The sequence below is a fragment of the Vombatus ursinus genome, unplaced genomic scaffold (assembly GCF_900497805.2).
Source record: "Vombatus ursinus unplaced genomic scaffold, bare-nosed wombat genome assembly UNPS02011431.1, whole genome shotgun sequence".
Lineage (NCBI taxonomy): Eukaryota > Metazoa > Chordata > Mammalia > Diprotodontia > Vombatidae > Vombatus > Vombatus ursinus.
In genome coordinates, this window is record NW_020951209.1 from 6,778,383 (window position 1) to 6,797,192 (window position 18,810).

General features: G+C 39.4%; 1 protein-coding gene across 1 annotated transcript in view; it reads right to left on the minus strand.

The window, feature by feature from the left end:
- Nucleotides 1-2,597: 2,597 nt before the first annotated feature.
- The window catches only part of TEAD4 (TEA domain transcription factor 4), a 68,767-nt gene continuing 52,554 nt past the window's right edge, over nucleotides 2,598-18,810 (minus strand). The window contains exons 10-12 of the mRNA XM_027856454.1: nucleotides 7,575-7,715; nucleotides 3,147-3,299; nucleotides 2,598-2,891 (exon numbers count right to left, since the gene is read on the minus strand). Coding sequence (XP_027712255.1) covers nucleotides 2,778-2,891; nucleotides 3,147-3,299; nucleotides 7,575-7,715 — 408 coding nt within the window. The 3' untranslated portion in view covers nucleotides 2,598-2,777. The remainder of the gene's footprint in view (nucleotides 2,892-3,146; nucleotides 3,300-7,574; nucleotides 7,716-18,810) is intronic.

The window sequence follows — 18,810 nt, forward strand, 5'->3', positions numbered from 1 at the left end:
GACTGAATTGAGCAGGACCTATATCACTTTTGTGTCCTTAGGGCTCAATGCCTTGCATATAGGAAAAAAAAAACTTATTTATATAGTGCTTTGCAGTTTAGAAAGCACTTTCTTTATAAAGTCTTTACAAAGCACTTTCACAACAACCTTGTGAACTAAGTTCTGAACAAATATCTGATCTGGGATCTAGCCTTAGCTAGGTCATTGAACTCTGACCTTGGGCAAGATTTTTGAACTCCCTGGAGCCTCCTTTCTAAAAGAAGGACTAGATGGTACCCAAGTTTCTTACTCTAAAATTCTATGATCCTTTGAGATATTTTCAGCTCTCTGCTGGGGAGTAGGGAAGGGAGGGGCAGGGAAAAGTCACCATGCAGAAAGAAAAAATTCAATGGACCAAAAGGTGGCAGTATAGGGCCACCTATGACCACAGCATCCCAAGGGAAAGCAGAGACCAGATCCAATTCATTTATCAAATGCCTATTAGGTATGGGCTGAGTGCCAAGTAGTAGAAGATATAGAAAAATAAGACGTAGACTTTGCCCTTACAGACAGAATTTACATGACCTTTCTCCAAATAAATTTTGCTCAGTGATACCTGAGGATCTTTATTTGTAAAATAGTCCCCATTAACACTCTCCAGGGATTCTTAACCTGTGAACTTACTTATTTCTTAATATTGTGGTAACTGTATTTCAATATAATTGGTTTCATTTGAAATCCTATATATTTCTAAAATATTATTGCATTAAAAACATTTATGCATTTAAAAACATTATTCTGAGAAATACATAGGATTTACTAGGCTGCTAAAGAGGTCCATGACAAACAAAATGTTTTTAAAAATCCTGAATTAGATGATCTAAGGTCCCTTTCATGTCAGCTCTTCGAGGCCCCCAAACATTAAAGTATTTTGATCTATGGTCCATGGGAATAAACTGTTCCTTTTGGAAAGGGGAGTAGCATTGTCTTGATAACTTGGAGAATTACCAGGTGCTTTGGGGTGGGAATATGCCCCACCTCCTTTGTCCCACCCAGAAATTTCCCTAAATTGGGAGGGTTTTTGAGGCTTTGAGTTGGAATCAAGGAACTTTCACCTGACTTTCACTTTCTAAAACGTCGATTTGTTATCCAAATACCTCAGGCTATTCCACCAATTATCCTCCTACACCCCTTAATATAAAATAAATTCTACACTATTGTGCTGTAAGAAATAAAGGTCTGGTTTCAGAGAAACCTGCTAAGATTGTATAAAACTATGCAGAGTAAAGTGAGCAAAACCAGAACAGTTTATAATATAACATTGTAAAAACAAACAATTTTGCGAAAAAATAAAATTGACCTATTTCTTAACTGGTAGGAAAAATGAAACAGGGAAGATGGACGTTAGCTGGTCAGGTGACTTCTTTGGTCTTCAGTGGTTCCCCACTGCCGAAAGGACAAACCTCCCACATTCCGATTCCACTACAACTTTCAAAGTTTGTGTCCTGTCTTTTCTTCAGTACTCTCCATTGCTCAGGTCAACACAGACCCGTCTCTGCCCCTTCAGGAGCTGCCTTGGGCTTTCCCACCTCGGTGTCTTTGCTCATACTGTGTCTTTAGCTTAAATGGCCCCTCTCCTCTATCCACTTAATTCCTATGCATCCTTTAAAGCAAATGTCATTATTTCCATGAAACTCCCCGATTCCCTGATAGGTAGGAACCTTTCCCTTAGACCTCACTTGACTTGTTTTATAACTCTCTAAGGCAATTATCATGCAACATTGGGCATGGCAGAACTGGATCTCAGCCTCCAACCAAAACTTAAGCTCCATCAGGGGACCCTTTAGATAAGAGGGTAGTATTATCTAAACTTTGAATGTCCTCTAGTGCTGTACATGATAAGCACTAATTTTTTTTAAAATAAATGAATGTTCCTGGGGGAATATACCTAGACTAAGGAGGGGCCTCTATTACTACCCTACTATTTACTCTTCTAAAACCTATACCCATCAGACTCAACCAACCACCAGCTTTCTTTCACTTTACTTTGTCTTCTAGTCCCAAGTCTCTAGTCTCTGGGTGGAATGGGACTAAATGCACAGGGGCAAATATAGATACATAGCAAAGATCAATACACAAGTATGGGTGAAATATACCCAATCTATGACTGATCAAGCCTTTGCTCAAGACACAGATGCATAAGGAAGCAATGTGGTATAGTGGGAAAAGCACTAGAGTCAAAAGATCTGGATTCAAATCTCAGCTTTACTTACTACCCATGCTCATAGAGGCAAGTTATTCACCTCTCTACACTTCAGTTTCCTCACCCATAAAATAAGGTCCTTTCCAGCTCTGACTCCTCTGTGGTGGTATCTAAGCCTTGTCTCATCTGGTCCAACAGATTACTGGGAGGGTAAATCATCAGGGCCAGAAGGTTCAGTGGTGGTGTGGAGAGCTGGGCAGACAGTGGGATCATGGCTTCAAAATAGCTCATGACACATAATGAATATGTGACTCCTTCATCACCCCACCCCAACTCCCAGATAAATCCCACTTTCATCTCCTAGACCTCTCTCCCTACCACTTCCCACTGTTCACACAGCCAGACCACATTCCTCTGAAAAGGTGTAATATCTTGAGTTTATTTGAGGTTAGGGGATTATGCTTGTTCTTGGGAAAGGAGGGGTCGGGGGGAAATGTTCTCTTCTTGACTCTGAACTTCAGGCATAGACCAGATATCCCTGCTTTCCTTGAACACACACAGCCTGGCTTCTTCTTGTCCTCCATCCCCAAGTCTCTTATTCTTTCACCAGCCGGTAGATGTGATGTTGAGCTCCATGCTCACTTGCAGACACTTCAAACACATAGGCAATACACAGTAAGGTCTCCTGGGTATCTCTGTTGGTCACCACCTAGATGCAGGAGAAAGAAGACTGATGAAGTTCCCCAAAAGATTCCTGTTTCCTATACCAACTTGCCCTCTCTCTCCATTTCAAAGTTTTGAGGTTTCCCATAGCTCCAACCGCTGGCTACAAGGAACAGCCCATATCATCTACTGCTTTTTCTTGAACTTCAACCACCAATTTCAAAGTTTCCCCTCAGTCCTCATGTTCCCACCCTCAATTCCCACCAGTACAAGTTCCTGGAGCATTCGTATCAGCACACACCTGCAGAATAGTGAAGTTCTCCAATACGCTGTTCATCATATATTTCTCTGGCAGGTGCTTTAGCTTATGGATGAAGTTGATCATATATTCGCAGAGAGGAGACCGGTGAATTCGGTAGGAGTAGTGGCCATTCTCATAATGGGCATACTCTGTCTGCAGGACCCAAGGAAGAGCCGGAATTCAGGATCACTTTACATGTCTACCTCTATTCCCCATGCATGTACTTTTAGCCCTTATGGTTGACTCCATTCTATAGCAAACCCAGTGGAAGGATTCCCATAAATCCCAGAAATAGAAGCTGGTGAGAAAGGGAATAGATATGGGTGTTTCCTCTGGGAGCATGAAAAAAGACTGTCTTCTTTAATTGGTGAATAGCAATATGGTTCTGCCCCACCCCCAACTCTAGTCCTTCCTTTAGTAATTGGTGGAAACTATGGTATTTTGTATAGAAATAGTTCCATTAAGTAAGCTATGGGGCAGTGGGAAGAGTAAGAGGTAAGAGAATAAAGAGGTTAGTTTTTTATAGCTTATTTTTCAAAGAAATGCAAAATTATTACTTTCACATTCAAGAAATAACTTAATTGGTCATCATAGTGCTACAGGGGATCTGCTTCAATGCATACTTAAAAGTGATTCATAGGAAATGAGATATGCAAAAAGGTACCATCACTATTTCCTGTAGAAATTTAGTCTACGTAAAGCAATCACCAAAACAATGAGGTGTTTTTTTTAAAGCCTCAAATTAAATTAAATTTTAAAAGCCCCTTAGCTAACAAATTCTTGATTTCTTCACTAAGCAGAGATGTGGCAGCCTAAAGACATACCAATTTATAATACAAACTCATTTGTAAAATATTATAGAGGACAGAGACAGAAAAGTATAAGCTGTATCATTTTGAAAATCAGTGAAAACAGAAACAAATCTGCAGAAAGCTTAGCTAAGCTTTCATCCCAAGAGCATCCCTAAGACCCATCATCACAAGAGCATTCATAGGTGACACACACTGTTAGAGAAGGCCAAAAAATACAGAAAATGAGAGAGATTTGCCAGCATTTCTAAAATCTATTATCATCATAAATGTCAGTGATGTACCACATGTGGATTCTAACATCTCAGTTAGAGATATACCAATATGGTATATAAGGAAACAAATGGCACATAAGAAGATGAAGTTTGGAAAAGTGACTGGAGCTGGGCCAGGAAACATGTAGATCTGTGCCAGAGGGAACATAATCATATTCTCTTGAATGTATTAAAGGATCATTTTATAAGGTATCTCAGGAAAGGAATAAAAAACAATGTTTCTATCCTAAAAATAAGAGTAAACATACATAAATAACAACTGATCTGTATACCTATGTAACTTGTGACCTCAGACCTACACCTCTCTAGGTACCTTTAAAATTTTTCATGATTATGGCACTAGAGTAGGCACTATGTATACAGAGTTGCAAGTCTTCTTCAAAGAGAAAACATTTCAAGGTGATTCCATTTCTCTGGAACTAGCAGAGTTCACATAACTCAGAATATTAACAAAGGGCAAATCTATGTTTTCTCCTCCATATTGTGGCTCTATCCTTTGTTGATACTTAGCTCCAGATCCTGCTTAGCTCTAGAATTTCTCTTCTTGGCTCAAAAGTTTAGCATCATCCAGGAACTCTTCCTTTATGTCCAGGCAGCTCAGTCTAAAATTTCTTCTGTCACTCCACTGTTGCCCAATTATGTTCCTATAATTCCAAAATTGGCACAGGAATTCCTTGCTACTCACCCTATACCTGGAGCCACATGGTTCTACCTTCTTCCTTGGAGGGGCTGTGGAACTATAGGACTGTGAAAACTTCCCTCCAGAAAACCGGAGTCTCTCGATATCTGACCAGCTTCTTTCTGATCATTTCAGTTCTGTGTCTCTAACAGTCCTTTGCCTTTTAAGGGTCAAGTCCAGGGTCGATAGTTCAGGCACATGACTAGCCAAGATTTCAACCCATCATCATTTATACCTTAGGATGGTAGAAAGAGGCCAACCAGGACCAAGAACAAGCAAATTCACAACTTACTAAGAAGAAATTATTATAAAAAATAAACAAAACCAGGAAAACCAATATGACAATGACTACAAGATATACACAAACACAAAAAAGTAAAACCGAACACCTTATTAGAGAAGAATTTTTTTAAAAATGCCTCCTTCCCTTCATTGCAGAGTTAGTGTTGAATAATGCATATATAGTCAAACACAGTGAATGTGTTTGTTAGAATTGTTGGACTGCTTTTCTTCCTTAATAATTGCTGAACAAGGGAGGAGGCAATTATGTATTCAGAAACAAACGTGATATAAAAGCAGCAGATATCCACAAAGAGATGAATTTTTTTTAAACCATATCAACAATGCCCCAACAAACCAATAGTCATGGAATGTCCCAAGAAGGTCTTGAAATGCTTTCCACCTATTTTCTCATCTTCATCAAATTTTTATGAGTGTTATCTGCTCAGATGAAAATATGAAAAGGAAAAATATTTTCTTTGCAGTCATAAAATTGACTGAAGTACAGAAAAGATCCTACTATATTTATAATGTTCACTGATTACAAAAAAGAATTTAATTAAAGAAACTAAAAGCCAGCATTTATATAGCACTTTAAGGTTTGCAAAGCACTTTACAAATATTATCTCATTTGATCTTCACAATAAACTTGGGAGGTAAGGTTTATTATTTTCCCCATTTTACAGATAAGAAAACCTAGGCAGAATGAGGTTAAGTGACTTGCCCAGGGGCATACAGCTCAGACCATATCTTCCTAATTCCCGGTCCTACATTCTATTTTCCATGCCACCTAGTTGCTTTGAATGGTAGGCAGATTTAAAAGTTCTCTTCAAAAAGGAGTCTCCCATGGACTCAACTCATGGACTCTCTCAAAGAATTTCAACATTATATAAAATTCATTGATAAATATAACCACAGAGGTAATTGTATTCAATGACCCTCTGATTGGTACTGTCAAGTATAAAACCAGGAGATTTATACTTGCCCAAAGTATTTGCCATTTTTATGGACAAATGGCCCTCATAAGATCCAAATAGAAGAGAGAGATCTTCTGGATGTTCCTGTTAACGGATGATATTATGCTGATACAAAACCCTACACTATTATAAGGCTTCCTCAGTGAGATAAATGGTAAGTCAAAACAGATTGGCCTAATGACTCAAACAAGTACATCCATTCAATAAACAAGTGCATCCATTGAATAAAAACCAAATAGATGAAAATAAAATGCATATCATCCAGACAATATTCTCCTATCTGGCTGCAGATCTTGGATTGCCATCATCTCCAAAGGACCAAAACTGCCAGTGACCCAATAGGCAACATATAGATATGTAGTGGACATAAGCAGGCTGTAACATAATACTTATGTGCAAGAAGTAGTTTCAGGGTGGTTTTAGATCATCAGAAAAGGAGATAGGCTTCTATGTGATTACAGTAAATTATATTAGTTGGATAGCCCAAATGTTGAACTAATACCCATGAAATGTAAATACAAAACAAAACACAGACCCTAGAGGAATGTCTCTAACACACTGGGTCTCATTGGAGGCTCTATGGTAAAATTTGAATAAGAATCATCCGGGATAAAAAGGTATGGACAATCTGCAGTTATGGAAGGTATACCCATATAAATGAAATCATGGATCCAAGAAAATATTGAAATAAGAATAGTTTGTAAATCAGTACACTGATTGCAAATAATTGCTAATATGCACAATAAAACTTCAGTCTCTTAAACTTATTTTGTTTCTCCATTAACAAGCCTGGCTAAACCCTATCTCAGTAGGTAAGTTAACAATATTTCTTAGTCCATCTGAGTAAGCAAAACTTCAATGAATTAATAAGGTTTTACCATATTTTATAGTCAGGACCCAGCATGGTGATTTGAATATAGTAATAAAGCAGATGCTGATAACATTTTTACAAAATAAATATGAGTTATTTTGTTAAAGTTAACATACACTTTTCAAAAGCATAAATAAATTGGAGTTTCTGACAAGCTAAATGTGCAATAATTCATTATTTTGTTTATTCAAATGTTTGTTTTTGTTGATGGTTACTAAGTTTAGAGTTAAATAACTTTCAAAAAAATTTTTAAAATAGGAAATCTAAAGGAAGCTTAGTAGAGAAGGCAGAGGAAGCTAGTCTCCAGGATTCTCCTTGTGGGAAGTGGAAGCCTAGAATCAGAGTTGTTTAAGGTCACATAGGGAGATAACTGTGTCAACACCAGCGAATAGTATCCAGAAGTCCTAAGTTTGCTTCAAGGCAGAGCTCGAACCATCGGGCTTTTCCTGAGCTCTATGGAAGAAGAAATCAGTACCATACCTGCACTTCTGGCCCTATCACCCCCTTCTCCACCCCTTGTGGGTAGGTAGTTGCTCACCTCTACTTTCTCCACAACCTGTTTGCCAAAGGAGCAGACTTTGGTGGAGCAGGTGATGATCATGTTTTCAGGACTCTCATACTGACTGGAGACACCATAAAAAGAGCTGCCTTCATCCTTGATGTTGGTGTTGAGGTCAGCCTGTTGGGACAGATACCACACAGTGCCAAATAGTGCAGACATTTCAGACAGTCTCAAGTACCTTAGAAGGTCATTCTACTTAACAAAGATTCAACCAGCTAAGGGACTAGAAGAAAGTGGAAAAACTTCAGAAGAATTTAGGCAGTGATTACTTGAAAATGCACAGCTGGCTAGCAGGTGGCATGGCAAAAAGAACAGTCAGAAAAGGAAATGACTTAGTTATGTAATAAGGACTAGGGATAACAGAGGGACAGTCTGAGTATCACACTATTATCTACAAAATAGCAAAAGAACTGGAGGAAGAATGCACATGAAATGGTGGCTTTTCTATGGAGGATTCATGGAAAGATACCGACAAGAAATACATAGGATGAGAAGACCTTAAAGGGTTGCAATGTGCATTCGGTGAGGGGTACCCATGTCATGGAGATCACTGTATTTGGCATCAGAGGATCTGGGTTGAAATTCTGATCGCTGCTAGCTAATTGGGGGCCCTTGAAACAATTACTTTATTTCCTGGGACTTTAGTTTCCTCATCTACATTGACCTGGATCATCTATAAGGTCTCTTCCAGTGCCAAATTCTCTGATCTTATGGCATCAAAGATAAACTCTTTATATGTTATAGTTATTCCCCTGTTAAGTTTCATTGAGCTTTAATTTCAATGTAATTTAAACAATTGGCTTTTTCAGAATCAAAAAGACCCGGGAATAAGACAGTTACTCATATACCTTGAGCCCTAGGCTATATTCCTGTGATCACCAGCATAATAACAAATGACATTTATGCATCGTGCTTTAAGGTGACATTTATACACAATGCTTTAAGGTTTGCAAAGCACTTTAGGGACATTACCTCATCTGATAGTCAACACATCCTGGCAACCTACACACCATGGGTATTATTATCCCCATTTTACACTTAGTCATTCTGTACTTGGGCAAGAGCAGTGTACAGATCAATGTGAAGACCCCTAAGAAATCCATCTAACACAGAAGTCCCCATTCCCAGACTAGCTTGAACCCTCTCTCCTTAGTTTATAGTTTTGGCCACAATGGGACATAAATGGGATATATCATTAGCACAGTCCTAAAAAACAGAGGAGTTTCTGGACCTAGGATAGTATTAGATCCAGAAATCAAGGACCCTTCTTTCTCAAGACAAGGATAGTCAACCAACATTTGGAGGGACTGTGCAATTCCACTACTGGCCACTATGGGGCAGTCAGTTATAAGGATAGTTTGTCTAAACTGGGTATGGGAAAGTCTTCAGGGAAGGGGTTGTTCTACAAGCTTGTATATTAACTGGCATATTTCAAAAGAATTCAGATTTGGAACTGAGAAATCATCTAGTTCAACTTCTTCACTTTACAGTTGAGGAAACCGAGGCCCAGATAATTAAGTGCCTAAAATCATTCAGGTAGTAACTTCTGGGCCAAGGTTTGACTCTAAATCCAGCACTCTGTCCCCTATACCATTTTGTATTGCCTACTAAATTGTAGAAGTGCTAATCTCAGTTGGTTGAAAGACGAGTTCCCTATACCAATGAAACAATAGGTTCAGTCCCTACTTATCCCTATATCCTATTTTATGGGTCCACCATGGACATCACTGCATTTGATCCTGAAAACAATGCTGTGAGATATCTAGGCAAGTAGAATTTTGTAGAGAGGGAAACTGAGTCCCAGAGAAGAGAAATGACCTGTCCTCTCTCACAAAACTAGGCAATGACAAGGCCAGGATTTGAACCTGGTCTTCTGACGCCAGATGCAAACACTCTCCACCCAACCTCACTGTCCCTCATAAATGGTTAACCATAAGACTTTGTATTAGTTACTTCACACCTCTCTGGGCCTCAATTTCCCCACTTATATAATGAGTGGGTTAGACTGAAAGATGGAAGCAGGAAGGGTTAGAGTCACTTCCCCATACTACCCAGCTCTACTGTCTTCTCCTTTAATGCAGATCCTGATTTCAGCCACGGTGAATAAACAAAACATCTAGAGTCTGAGGCCCTGGAGTTGAGTACTAGCTCTAGTATTTATGCCCTGGGTGAGCTTGGGTTCTGAGGATGAGGTAAAGACCTTCCCCCTTCCACTTAAACATATCTATACAGCTCTCAATTTCAGCAAATGAAGGGAAGGAAGCCCACCTCCACACTGTCCCTTCTCTCTGTTGTCCTAGGGGGATGGACTATCCCCTAAACAAAACTTGGTGGTTAGCGGGCTTGGGTATGTGCAGTTTCCAAGGTAAGCACGTGTAGATAAGAATAGGATCTGAGAGTGGGAAAGGACCACAGAACAACAAAACCTTGGGTACGGAAGGGACTTCATTGGCCACCTGTTCATGAAAGAGATCACCACCGTCAATCAACCAATTAATCAACATTTATTAAGCACCTACTATGTAACGCCACTGTGTCTGGCAAGTGGTCATTCAGATTCTGTTTGAAGTCCTCCAGTGAGAGGGAACTCACCACTCCAAAGCAGCTTGTTCTACTTTTGGACAGCTCTCATTGTAAGAAGTTTTTTCCTGACCTCAAACCAAAATTGACCTCTCCTGCTTCCTCCCTCTGGGATCAAAATGAACAAATACCTCTTCCACACGAGAGATTTCAAAAACTTGTAAACAGCTATCATGTACATCCCCCCAGAATATTTTTTCTCCAGAATTTCTAGTCCAACTCCCATATTATACTGTTGAAAAGCAAGGATCAAATAAGATGTTCCTTCTTCTGTTGTACTACTCAAATAGTAAGTGGCAAAGTCAAGATTTGCACCCAGATTTTCTGATTTTGAATTAAGTGTTCTTTTTAGTATGTGCAGGATCTCTGTCTTTCTTCACCAACACAGACGTCAGTCCATCTTTTGACTTACAGGTCAACTTTAGGGAGTTGCTTAAGGCATAGAGAGGTTAAATGACTTGCCCAGTAATACATGGCTGAGAGGTGTTGGAATCCAGCATGTCTGAATGCTGGTCTTTCTGACTCTAAGCCCAGAAATCTCTCCACTATACCCTGCTGCTATTACACTACTGATAAATTCAGGACCTGAGCTCTTAAAAGGGAAGACACTGGGGAGCCTGGGCATATGAGGAAAAGACATCACACATCACACACCTGAACAGTGAGCTGGCACGCAATGCCTTGAGTGGAGTAGCTCGTTTTTCCCTTAAGGTCAGATGTGTATAAAAAAAGAGAGGGAACGGGGGATTGGGGGTAGTGATGGTGGTGGAAGTGGTCAAAAGACAGAGAAGAATGGAAAAGAGAAGAAAGGGGGCGGAAAAATGCATACATATACACATTTAAATGTAATCTACTTTATTAATACTTTTAAGTCTAAGACAATCAACAAAACAATAAACCAAGACCTGATTTGTAGTGATTGCCAATTTCTGGGGTATGAGTGAAATTTTAACACTACTGGAAACTAGATGTTTAGAGCTGGCTGCGCCACACCCCTCTTAGCAGCCATGGGCCATTCAGCATAATATTACAAGGCAGCCTCTGCTGAATGCCAAACTACAATCATGCAGCACAGTGAAAGAAGGCACAAGAGGTGGGTTCCAGTCCTAGCTCTGACACTTACAAGCATTCCCCTGACCCTTATTTAATCGTCTGTAAAATTAAAGTTAATAATAATAATTACACTACTTGCCTCACGGCACTACTGCAAGGAATGAACTCTGTAAAAAGCTTTAACAGGCTATAAGTATGAGCTATTATGATTATTGTCAAGTCTTTTCTCTGGCCCTTTACACAATCTTTTTTAAAAAAATTTATTTGATTTTCAATTCACAGAACAAAACAAGCATTTCCATAACACAGTATAATACAAAAGATGATTGCACATGAAAACCGCAAATCTACCAAGTACAACTTACTATTCCCTCCAAATATGCAATAAAGTTAGCATGATTTTCCTTTTATCTTCCCTCCACACTACCCCTCTCCCGCCCTAGAAATAGTTACCATTAGACACAAATAGGCATATATGTGTAAAATTATTCTATATATACTTTTATTTATCAGTTCTTTCTCTTGGTCACCTACTCTTTTTGTCTCCATCTTTCTAACACAGTCCTCAACCTCTCTCCCACATTTCTTCCCCCAAAGCTATAAACCCAGGCATTTCTTGCCCTCCCTAAAATGCCTTCCTTCGTTCTCCACACCCCTTATCCCTCTAAAAGGTTCTTTTCCCTTCTTTTCTCCAGTCTAAGAGATGTTCTCTGTCTCTCCCTCTTTCACACACACACACACACACACACACACACACACACACACACACACTCCATTCCTGTAGAAGATTCTGGCCCCAAATTCCCTACCCTCCTGCCCTCTCTGTGCCCCCTCTCACTCTCCTAACCTATTCATAGCTGTGTGTGTGGGTTGGCAGCTCACAAGGAAAGCAGTTAACAGGTGTGGGGCATCAAATGACTGGCAAATGAGCCAGAGCAGCCGCAGCCCTAGTGTGGGGGACTGGAGGGGCTCAGATTCATTGTCATGTGCTGGCATGCGAGCAGGCCAGCCAGGAGAAATGTCAAGGGGCCCAAACAGGATTGTCAAGCTAGGGTTGGAGGGAGATGATCAGGGAGCAGGCACATTATATATTCTTCCCTCCTCTGGGCTCCCTGCCCTAGCCCAAGTTCTGCTGTTGAGCCCAGGAACTTTTCAAGTTGGAAACCATTATTAATAAATAGTCATGAGTAGTTAAACAGTTCTAACCTTACCTCATGGGACCATCCTACTGTTTGCAAATGGACTTGTACCTCAAAGCCAGGAGAAAATGAAGTTTGGTTGAAGATGTCTCTTATCTTTGGAGGTAAATACCTCAACTCTCCTTATTCATGTTTAAGATTCTGAAAATCCTATAAATAAGGTATAACTATAGAAAGTGAGAACTATCTCACATTTTGAGATTATCTAATTACTACTGACTATCTTGTGACTATTGGTTACATCACAGGAGGCTATCAAATGCCTTGCTGAACTCTAGATTTTCCGGACCTGCCAACCACTCTAATAGCCCTCTTAAAGAAAGCAAATGAGGGTAGTCGAGCCTGACTTGGGCACAAACAAAGCTGGGCAGAAGCTAAGCTAGTGGATGACACAATCAAGATTAAAAAAAGACTTGGATGGGAACAATGTCCTAAATCTATCAAAATAGAGTTTGGGAAGAATCCATATAAAACCCTGAATTTAGGGGGGTTTTTGTTTGTTTTTTAAGTATGGGAAGGGCAAGACTTAGCTAGTTTAAGTGAAAAAGACAAGGTGGGGGAGGGGGGACTTAGTATTACAAATTCAATTTGAGTTAGCAATGTGGTGAAGCTGCCAATGACCCTAATGTGATCCTCAGTTATATTTATAAAATCATACATGATGATACGGTCAGTAGTAACTAAATAGGATTTCATAAAGTTCAAAGAAAATGATAGGCATTATCCTTTAAGGAAGAAGATGGCTCAAAGGGGCTGGGAGGGCTCTCAAAAAATGAAATTCTGACAATATAATCATTAATGAGAAATTAATTGATGGTAGCAGAGTCAGAGCTTCCTAGTGTACCCTCCACTGTACCATGTTACCTCTTAATCCTTCTTCTTACTTTCCCCTATCCTCTCCTCTCACAAAAGCCTAGTATGGTGGACAAGGTGAGTGAAGGAATGAAGAAAGAGATGGTCAAGGTTGAGAAGGGTAACAATTCTATTTCATTTTATCCCTTTCATCACAGTTCCTGGGCACTAGGAGTCTTTCTATTTTTCAGAAAAGGGAAACTGAGGCCCAGAGAAGAAATGGATTTGAACAAGGTCACATAGCACGTCAGTGGTAGTGATAGGGAATCCCAGGAGTCCCAAACCTCAGATCCTACTTTCTCGACAGATCCAAACAATATAAGCTAGTAAGTATCTGAGGTCACATTTGAGCTTAGATCCTCCTGACTCTAGGGCTGGTGTTCTATCCACGATGCCACCTATCTGCCTCTCATACTCTAGATCTTGTATGAACTGTCCATCACCCAGAAGTATTTTATTTCCACAACCCATAACTCTGAAATTCCTATCTCTTTTTTAAGCATTTACTAAGCTCCTACTTTACACCAGGAACTGCACTAAGTGCTTTACAAATATTACCTCATTTGGACATTCATTTGGTCAACAACCCTTTGAAGTAGATGCTATTATCAGACTTGAAGGGGTTAAGTGGCTTGGCCAGGGTCACACAGCTAGTAGATATCTAAGGCCAGATTTGAACTCATGTCTTCGTGATTCCAGGCCCAGCTCTAACCACTGTCCATTTATCTAATCATAACCCTCTGTCTTTCCATCTCTCTCTGAGCCTCACCTCTCCTAACCCTATTTTCACCCTCACCACAATCTCGAGGCCATTACTTTTGCTTTGTTCTCACTTTTCCTCCTTTCAAAATCTTGACCTTTATTTAGCTAGTTCAGTTTTATTAGTTCAATTTAGTTCATACCTTCTAACCTAACCATACTCTAAGCATATTCCTATTATGCTATCTCTGAAACTCTCTTTCCCAGTCTTGGATTACTCCTACCATTGGTCGTCTCTGTTTCTGCTTTTCTGTCACAGAACACCATTGAAGGAAGCTGCACAACCTGTTGACTGAGTTTACCATAAATTTTTGTTATTCGGCTGTTTCCAACCTTTTCTTCTCAAGCCATCTACACAACCCCCCTTCTCTATTCCTTCTCAGCAGAGGGCCTCACTCATTTTGTACTTCACTATCTGTCAAAAGCACCTTCTCTTCCCTAATTTTTCACTTCAAATCACCTTAACATCATTGTACACTCTCTACTCCTTTGCTCTCCTCCTCCTCCTTGAAGCCCCTTTATTTGTGCTCTTGATCACATGCCCTCCCATCTCCCCTTTGATCATCCATCTCTCTATAATTTTCAACTTTCCTTATTCTTTATTTCCTTTTATTCCTCCTAATATTTCCTTATTCTCTGGCTTTTGCCCTGATTCCTAGAAACATGCCCAAATGTCCCATATTCTTAAAAAACACCTTCATTTCACCCTCAAGCCATCATTTGGTATCTTTCTTCTCTTTCACAACCAAACTTGTAGAAAAAAAGCTGTCTATACTCTATGTGCCTCATTTTCTCAGTCATTCCAATCTGTCTTCCATCCCCATCCATTGACCAAAATCAATCTCTCCAAATTTAATTTCCTAATCCTCTTTCTTGACCTCTCTGCAACATTTGACCTTATTAACCACCTTTTGCTTCTTAATATTCTCTCCTCCCTGGGTTGTCCAAACATTTCTCAGTTGTGCTTCTTTCTTGTCTGTCTTACAATTCCTCCTCAGAAGACCTCATTGAATCATCATTCATGTCTTACCCCCTGTGTGTGGGTGTGCACTGTCCTGGAGTCTCTCCTCTCTCTGTGATTTGTTTTGGTGATCTCCTCAGCAACTGTGGATTCAGCTATCATCTCTATGCAGATGACTCCCAAAGTCCTTATCTGTCCTCCAGAGCTCCAGCATCTCTACTTGGATGTCCCATAGGCATCTCAAACCTAATGTATCTGAAATAGATCTCATTCTCTTTTCCCCTAAACCCACTCTTCTTCCTAACTCCCCTGTTTCTATTGGGGACACCATCATTCTTCCAATCACCCAGGTTTGTAAATATAGAATCATCCTCAACTCTTCATTCTCACTTACTCACAGTCCCTCCTCCACTTATCTAACCAGTTTGATTAATTCTATTAATTATTATTAATAATTAGTTGTTATAACAATATTTATTGTATATAATATAATAATGTATGGTATAAAAATTATAAGATATAATTAATAATAAATAATAATTTATTCTATTGATTCTATTAATAATCAGTATTATTAATTCTAGCTCCTCAACATGTTCTGGCTTTGTTTCTTTCTCTCGACTCATACTACAACCACCCTAGCCTGGGTCTTCATCACCTCTTACACAGACAATTGTAATAGCCTTCAAACTAGGTTACCTGCATGCCACCCATCCCCTCTCTAATCTATCCTCTATTTAGCTGCTAAAATGATATTCCTAAAGTGCAAATCTGACCATGTCACTTTCTTCTCAAGAAGCCTCAGTGGTTCCCTATTGTCTCAACATGCATGCAACACAAACTCTCCTGTCTGGCATTTAAATCCTTTCACAACATATGCTGCCAGTATGATTACACATTCCCCCAACGTGATTTATAAACCATTTGAACTGACCTATTTGCTCTTCTCCATACATGACAGCATATTGCCCATCTCCCATGTCTTTACAAAGGTTCTCACTTATGCTTGAAATGCTCTCCTTCCACCCCTTGAAACTCCCAGCTCTGTTCAAGGCTCAGTTCAAACACTACCTCCCTTCCAAGAGGCCTTTCTTGATTTCTTGATTTGTTAGTGTCTTGTTCCCCTTTCTGTGTTCTTTTGTGTCAGATTTGTCCCGTTATAAGCCTTGTGTCCCAGGTCATACTATAAACTGACCAACGTCTTGGGCACAGAAAACAGAACAGTTGTAACAGTGATGAATCTGAGAATGAAAAGCTGAGTCCTTGACATCTTCTGAGCATGGGACCTGGAGTCAAGAGCTGGGTTCAGGTCTGTCAGCCAACCAGTATTTATTAAGTACCTACTATGTGCCCAGGCACTGTGCTATGGCTAGGCACTGTGCAAGGTGCTGGGGATACAAATAAAGACAAAACAAAGTCCTTGCTCTCAGGGAGATGGAAATGACTATGTACAAACAAGATACATATAGGATAATAAGAGGTAATCAACAGAGGGAGATGGAATTGTAACTACAATACTCATAACTATGGGCAAGCCAGTTAATATCTCTGAAATCATTTCCTCATTTGTAAAATATGTATAAAACCTGCCTACTAAACCTACCTACTACAGAGTTGTTGTGAGAATAACATTTTATAGACCATAAAGCTCAATATAAATGTGAACTATCATAATTATAATTTTTATTGTTCCCTAATCTATCAGGTATGTCTCTTGCAGAGGTCACAGGACCCCAGCAGTTAAAGGTCATGGGACCCTTAATGGGTTCTTTGCTACAGGTCTGTACTCCAACTCAATATTGCCCTCTGGGCTACTTCCCAGACCCAGAATTGTGCTTCTAGGTGAAGCTTAAGCCTGTGCTGAGCTCTATTCCTTCCTCTGAGTCAGGGAAGACCCTAATAAATTGATGGAAGAGAGATGGACTAAAGTATGCAAAAGTAATTAATATGACTTTAGTTTCTTCCCATAGATGTGCATGCAACACCCACACTTTATGCATGCCTATGGTTTCTTCCAAAGGGCTATGCTATAGGGGGCAATGGTAATACTGAAAGACACTTTAGATATACACAAAATATTAGTACAGCAGTAGTACTAATTGGCTATCTACTGGGAGAACCTCTTTTAAAAATTTTCTTAATCAAAGCTAGAACTAAGATGATTTCACTAGAGCCTATTTCTTTTATCCTGACCCACTTAAAGCACCCCCCATGACCTTCATGGGATCTGTACATCTGCCATCTATCCATCTAATCCCAGTGTCTGCTCCTGGTCTACTCAGCCCTGGTCCATGCCAAAAAGAGGAATAGAAACAGCTCTACTATAGGAGACTGGGGCTAGCTGATTGTCTTTTCCTCTACCCAGGTCCCCCACACAACTCATCATGCTCCTAAAATAGTGAGAGAGCTAAAGTTATCCATCTGTCATTTGGATACTAAGCCACACCTTTGCTCTAGTCTTGTTCTATCCTGTATCAGGAGCAAGAGACCTGTTGGCAGGGACAAACAGGTTTTAACAGCCAGACTCCTACTCTTCTTTTAGGTAGGATGAACTAATGGAAAAAACCCTGGACTTTAGTACTAGAAATCAAGAGACAGCTCCACTATTAACTCTTGTATTTGAGCATGACCTCAATTTCCTCATCCTGCCAAGTGGGAATAACAAAACTTATTCAACATAAGTTCAGGGTTGTTGCAAATATCAAATGAAACAACATACATGAAAAAGACATATAAAATTACAAGGACTACACAAATTTATAAAATGAGGATGTTTTACTTATCTCCAAGATCAATCCCACCTCTAAGTGTTTATGGTTCATAGGATTTGGAGCAAGAAGGGACCTTGTAAATCATTTGGACCAATGGTTCTGATTTCTTGGTTCACAAACCCCTTAAGGGTTCTTGATGATGGGCCAAGGGATTCACACTACAAAAACTTTAATGGTACCATAAGTGAAATGTAGTTGCTTAAATGTTATTAGGCCTTTTTATATAAATGTCATTTCTATTCAACAAAAATTTGTAAAACAAAGAAATTTTATATGTTCTTGCAGATCTAGTAAGCACTAAATCTTGCTAGATCACTTCTTTTATTCTTATAGAATGTTCCACATAAAATATTTGCAATCATTTTATAATTAGTCTTCTAATTTTGTGTTTGGAATTTTCATAATTCAGGTAGAATGAAATTTTATATTCTATAATGAAAATTTTAATTTGGAGTTTTTTTGGACATTGTAGCTATTTTAAGCATTTAATGAATAAATCCAGAAGAATATTACCTTGGGGGTTCACAACATTTTGTTGTTGTTATTAAATGGGGTTTGAGGAACAAAAAATATTGGGAATCACTGATCTAGACCACTCCCCTCATTTTACAGATAAGAAAACTGAAACCTAGAAAAGTAAGTTAGCTTGTCCAAGGTCATCCAGATAGGCAGTAGAAGAATGGGGATTCCAAGCCTGGATCTCCTTCTATTACCCTATTCCCTGAAGCAACCTCCAGCTCTTATATACATGAGAGACCCTTCCCCATCCTGAAAGATGAGGGTACATCTTTGTACCTTCCATAGTTCCTAGCACATAGGAGATATTCAATGTTGGTTGAATGAGCTCAGTTTTCTAACTTCCAAACTATAAGGTACTAATAGGAAAGTTTAGTGTCTATTACAACTCCCATGATTCATTTACTCTTTGAGCTGCAGTGAAAAAGAGAAATTCATTCCTTTCCATTGGGAGAAAATGTCCCAGCCCCCTGGAGGAGTTGTGACCCAGTCTTCTGGGCTTGGCTGAGGAAGTAGGAGAG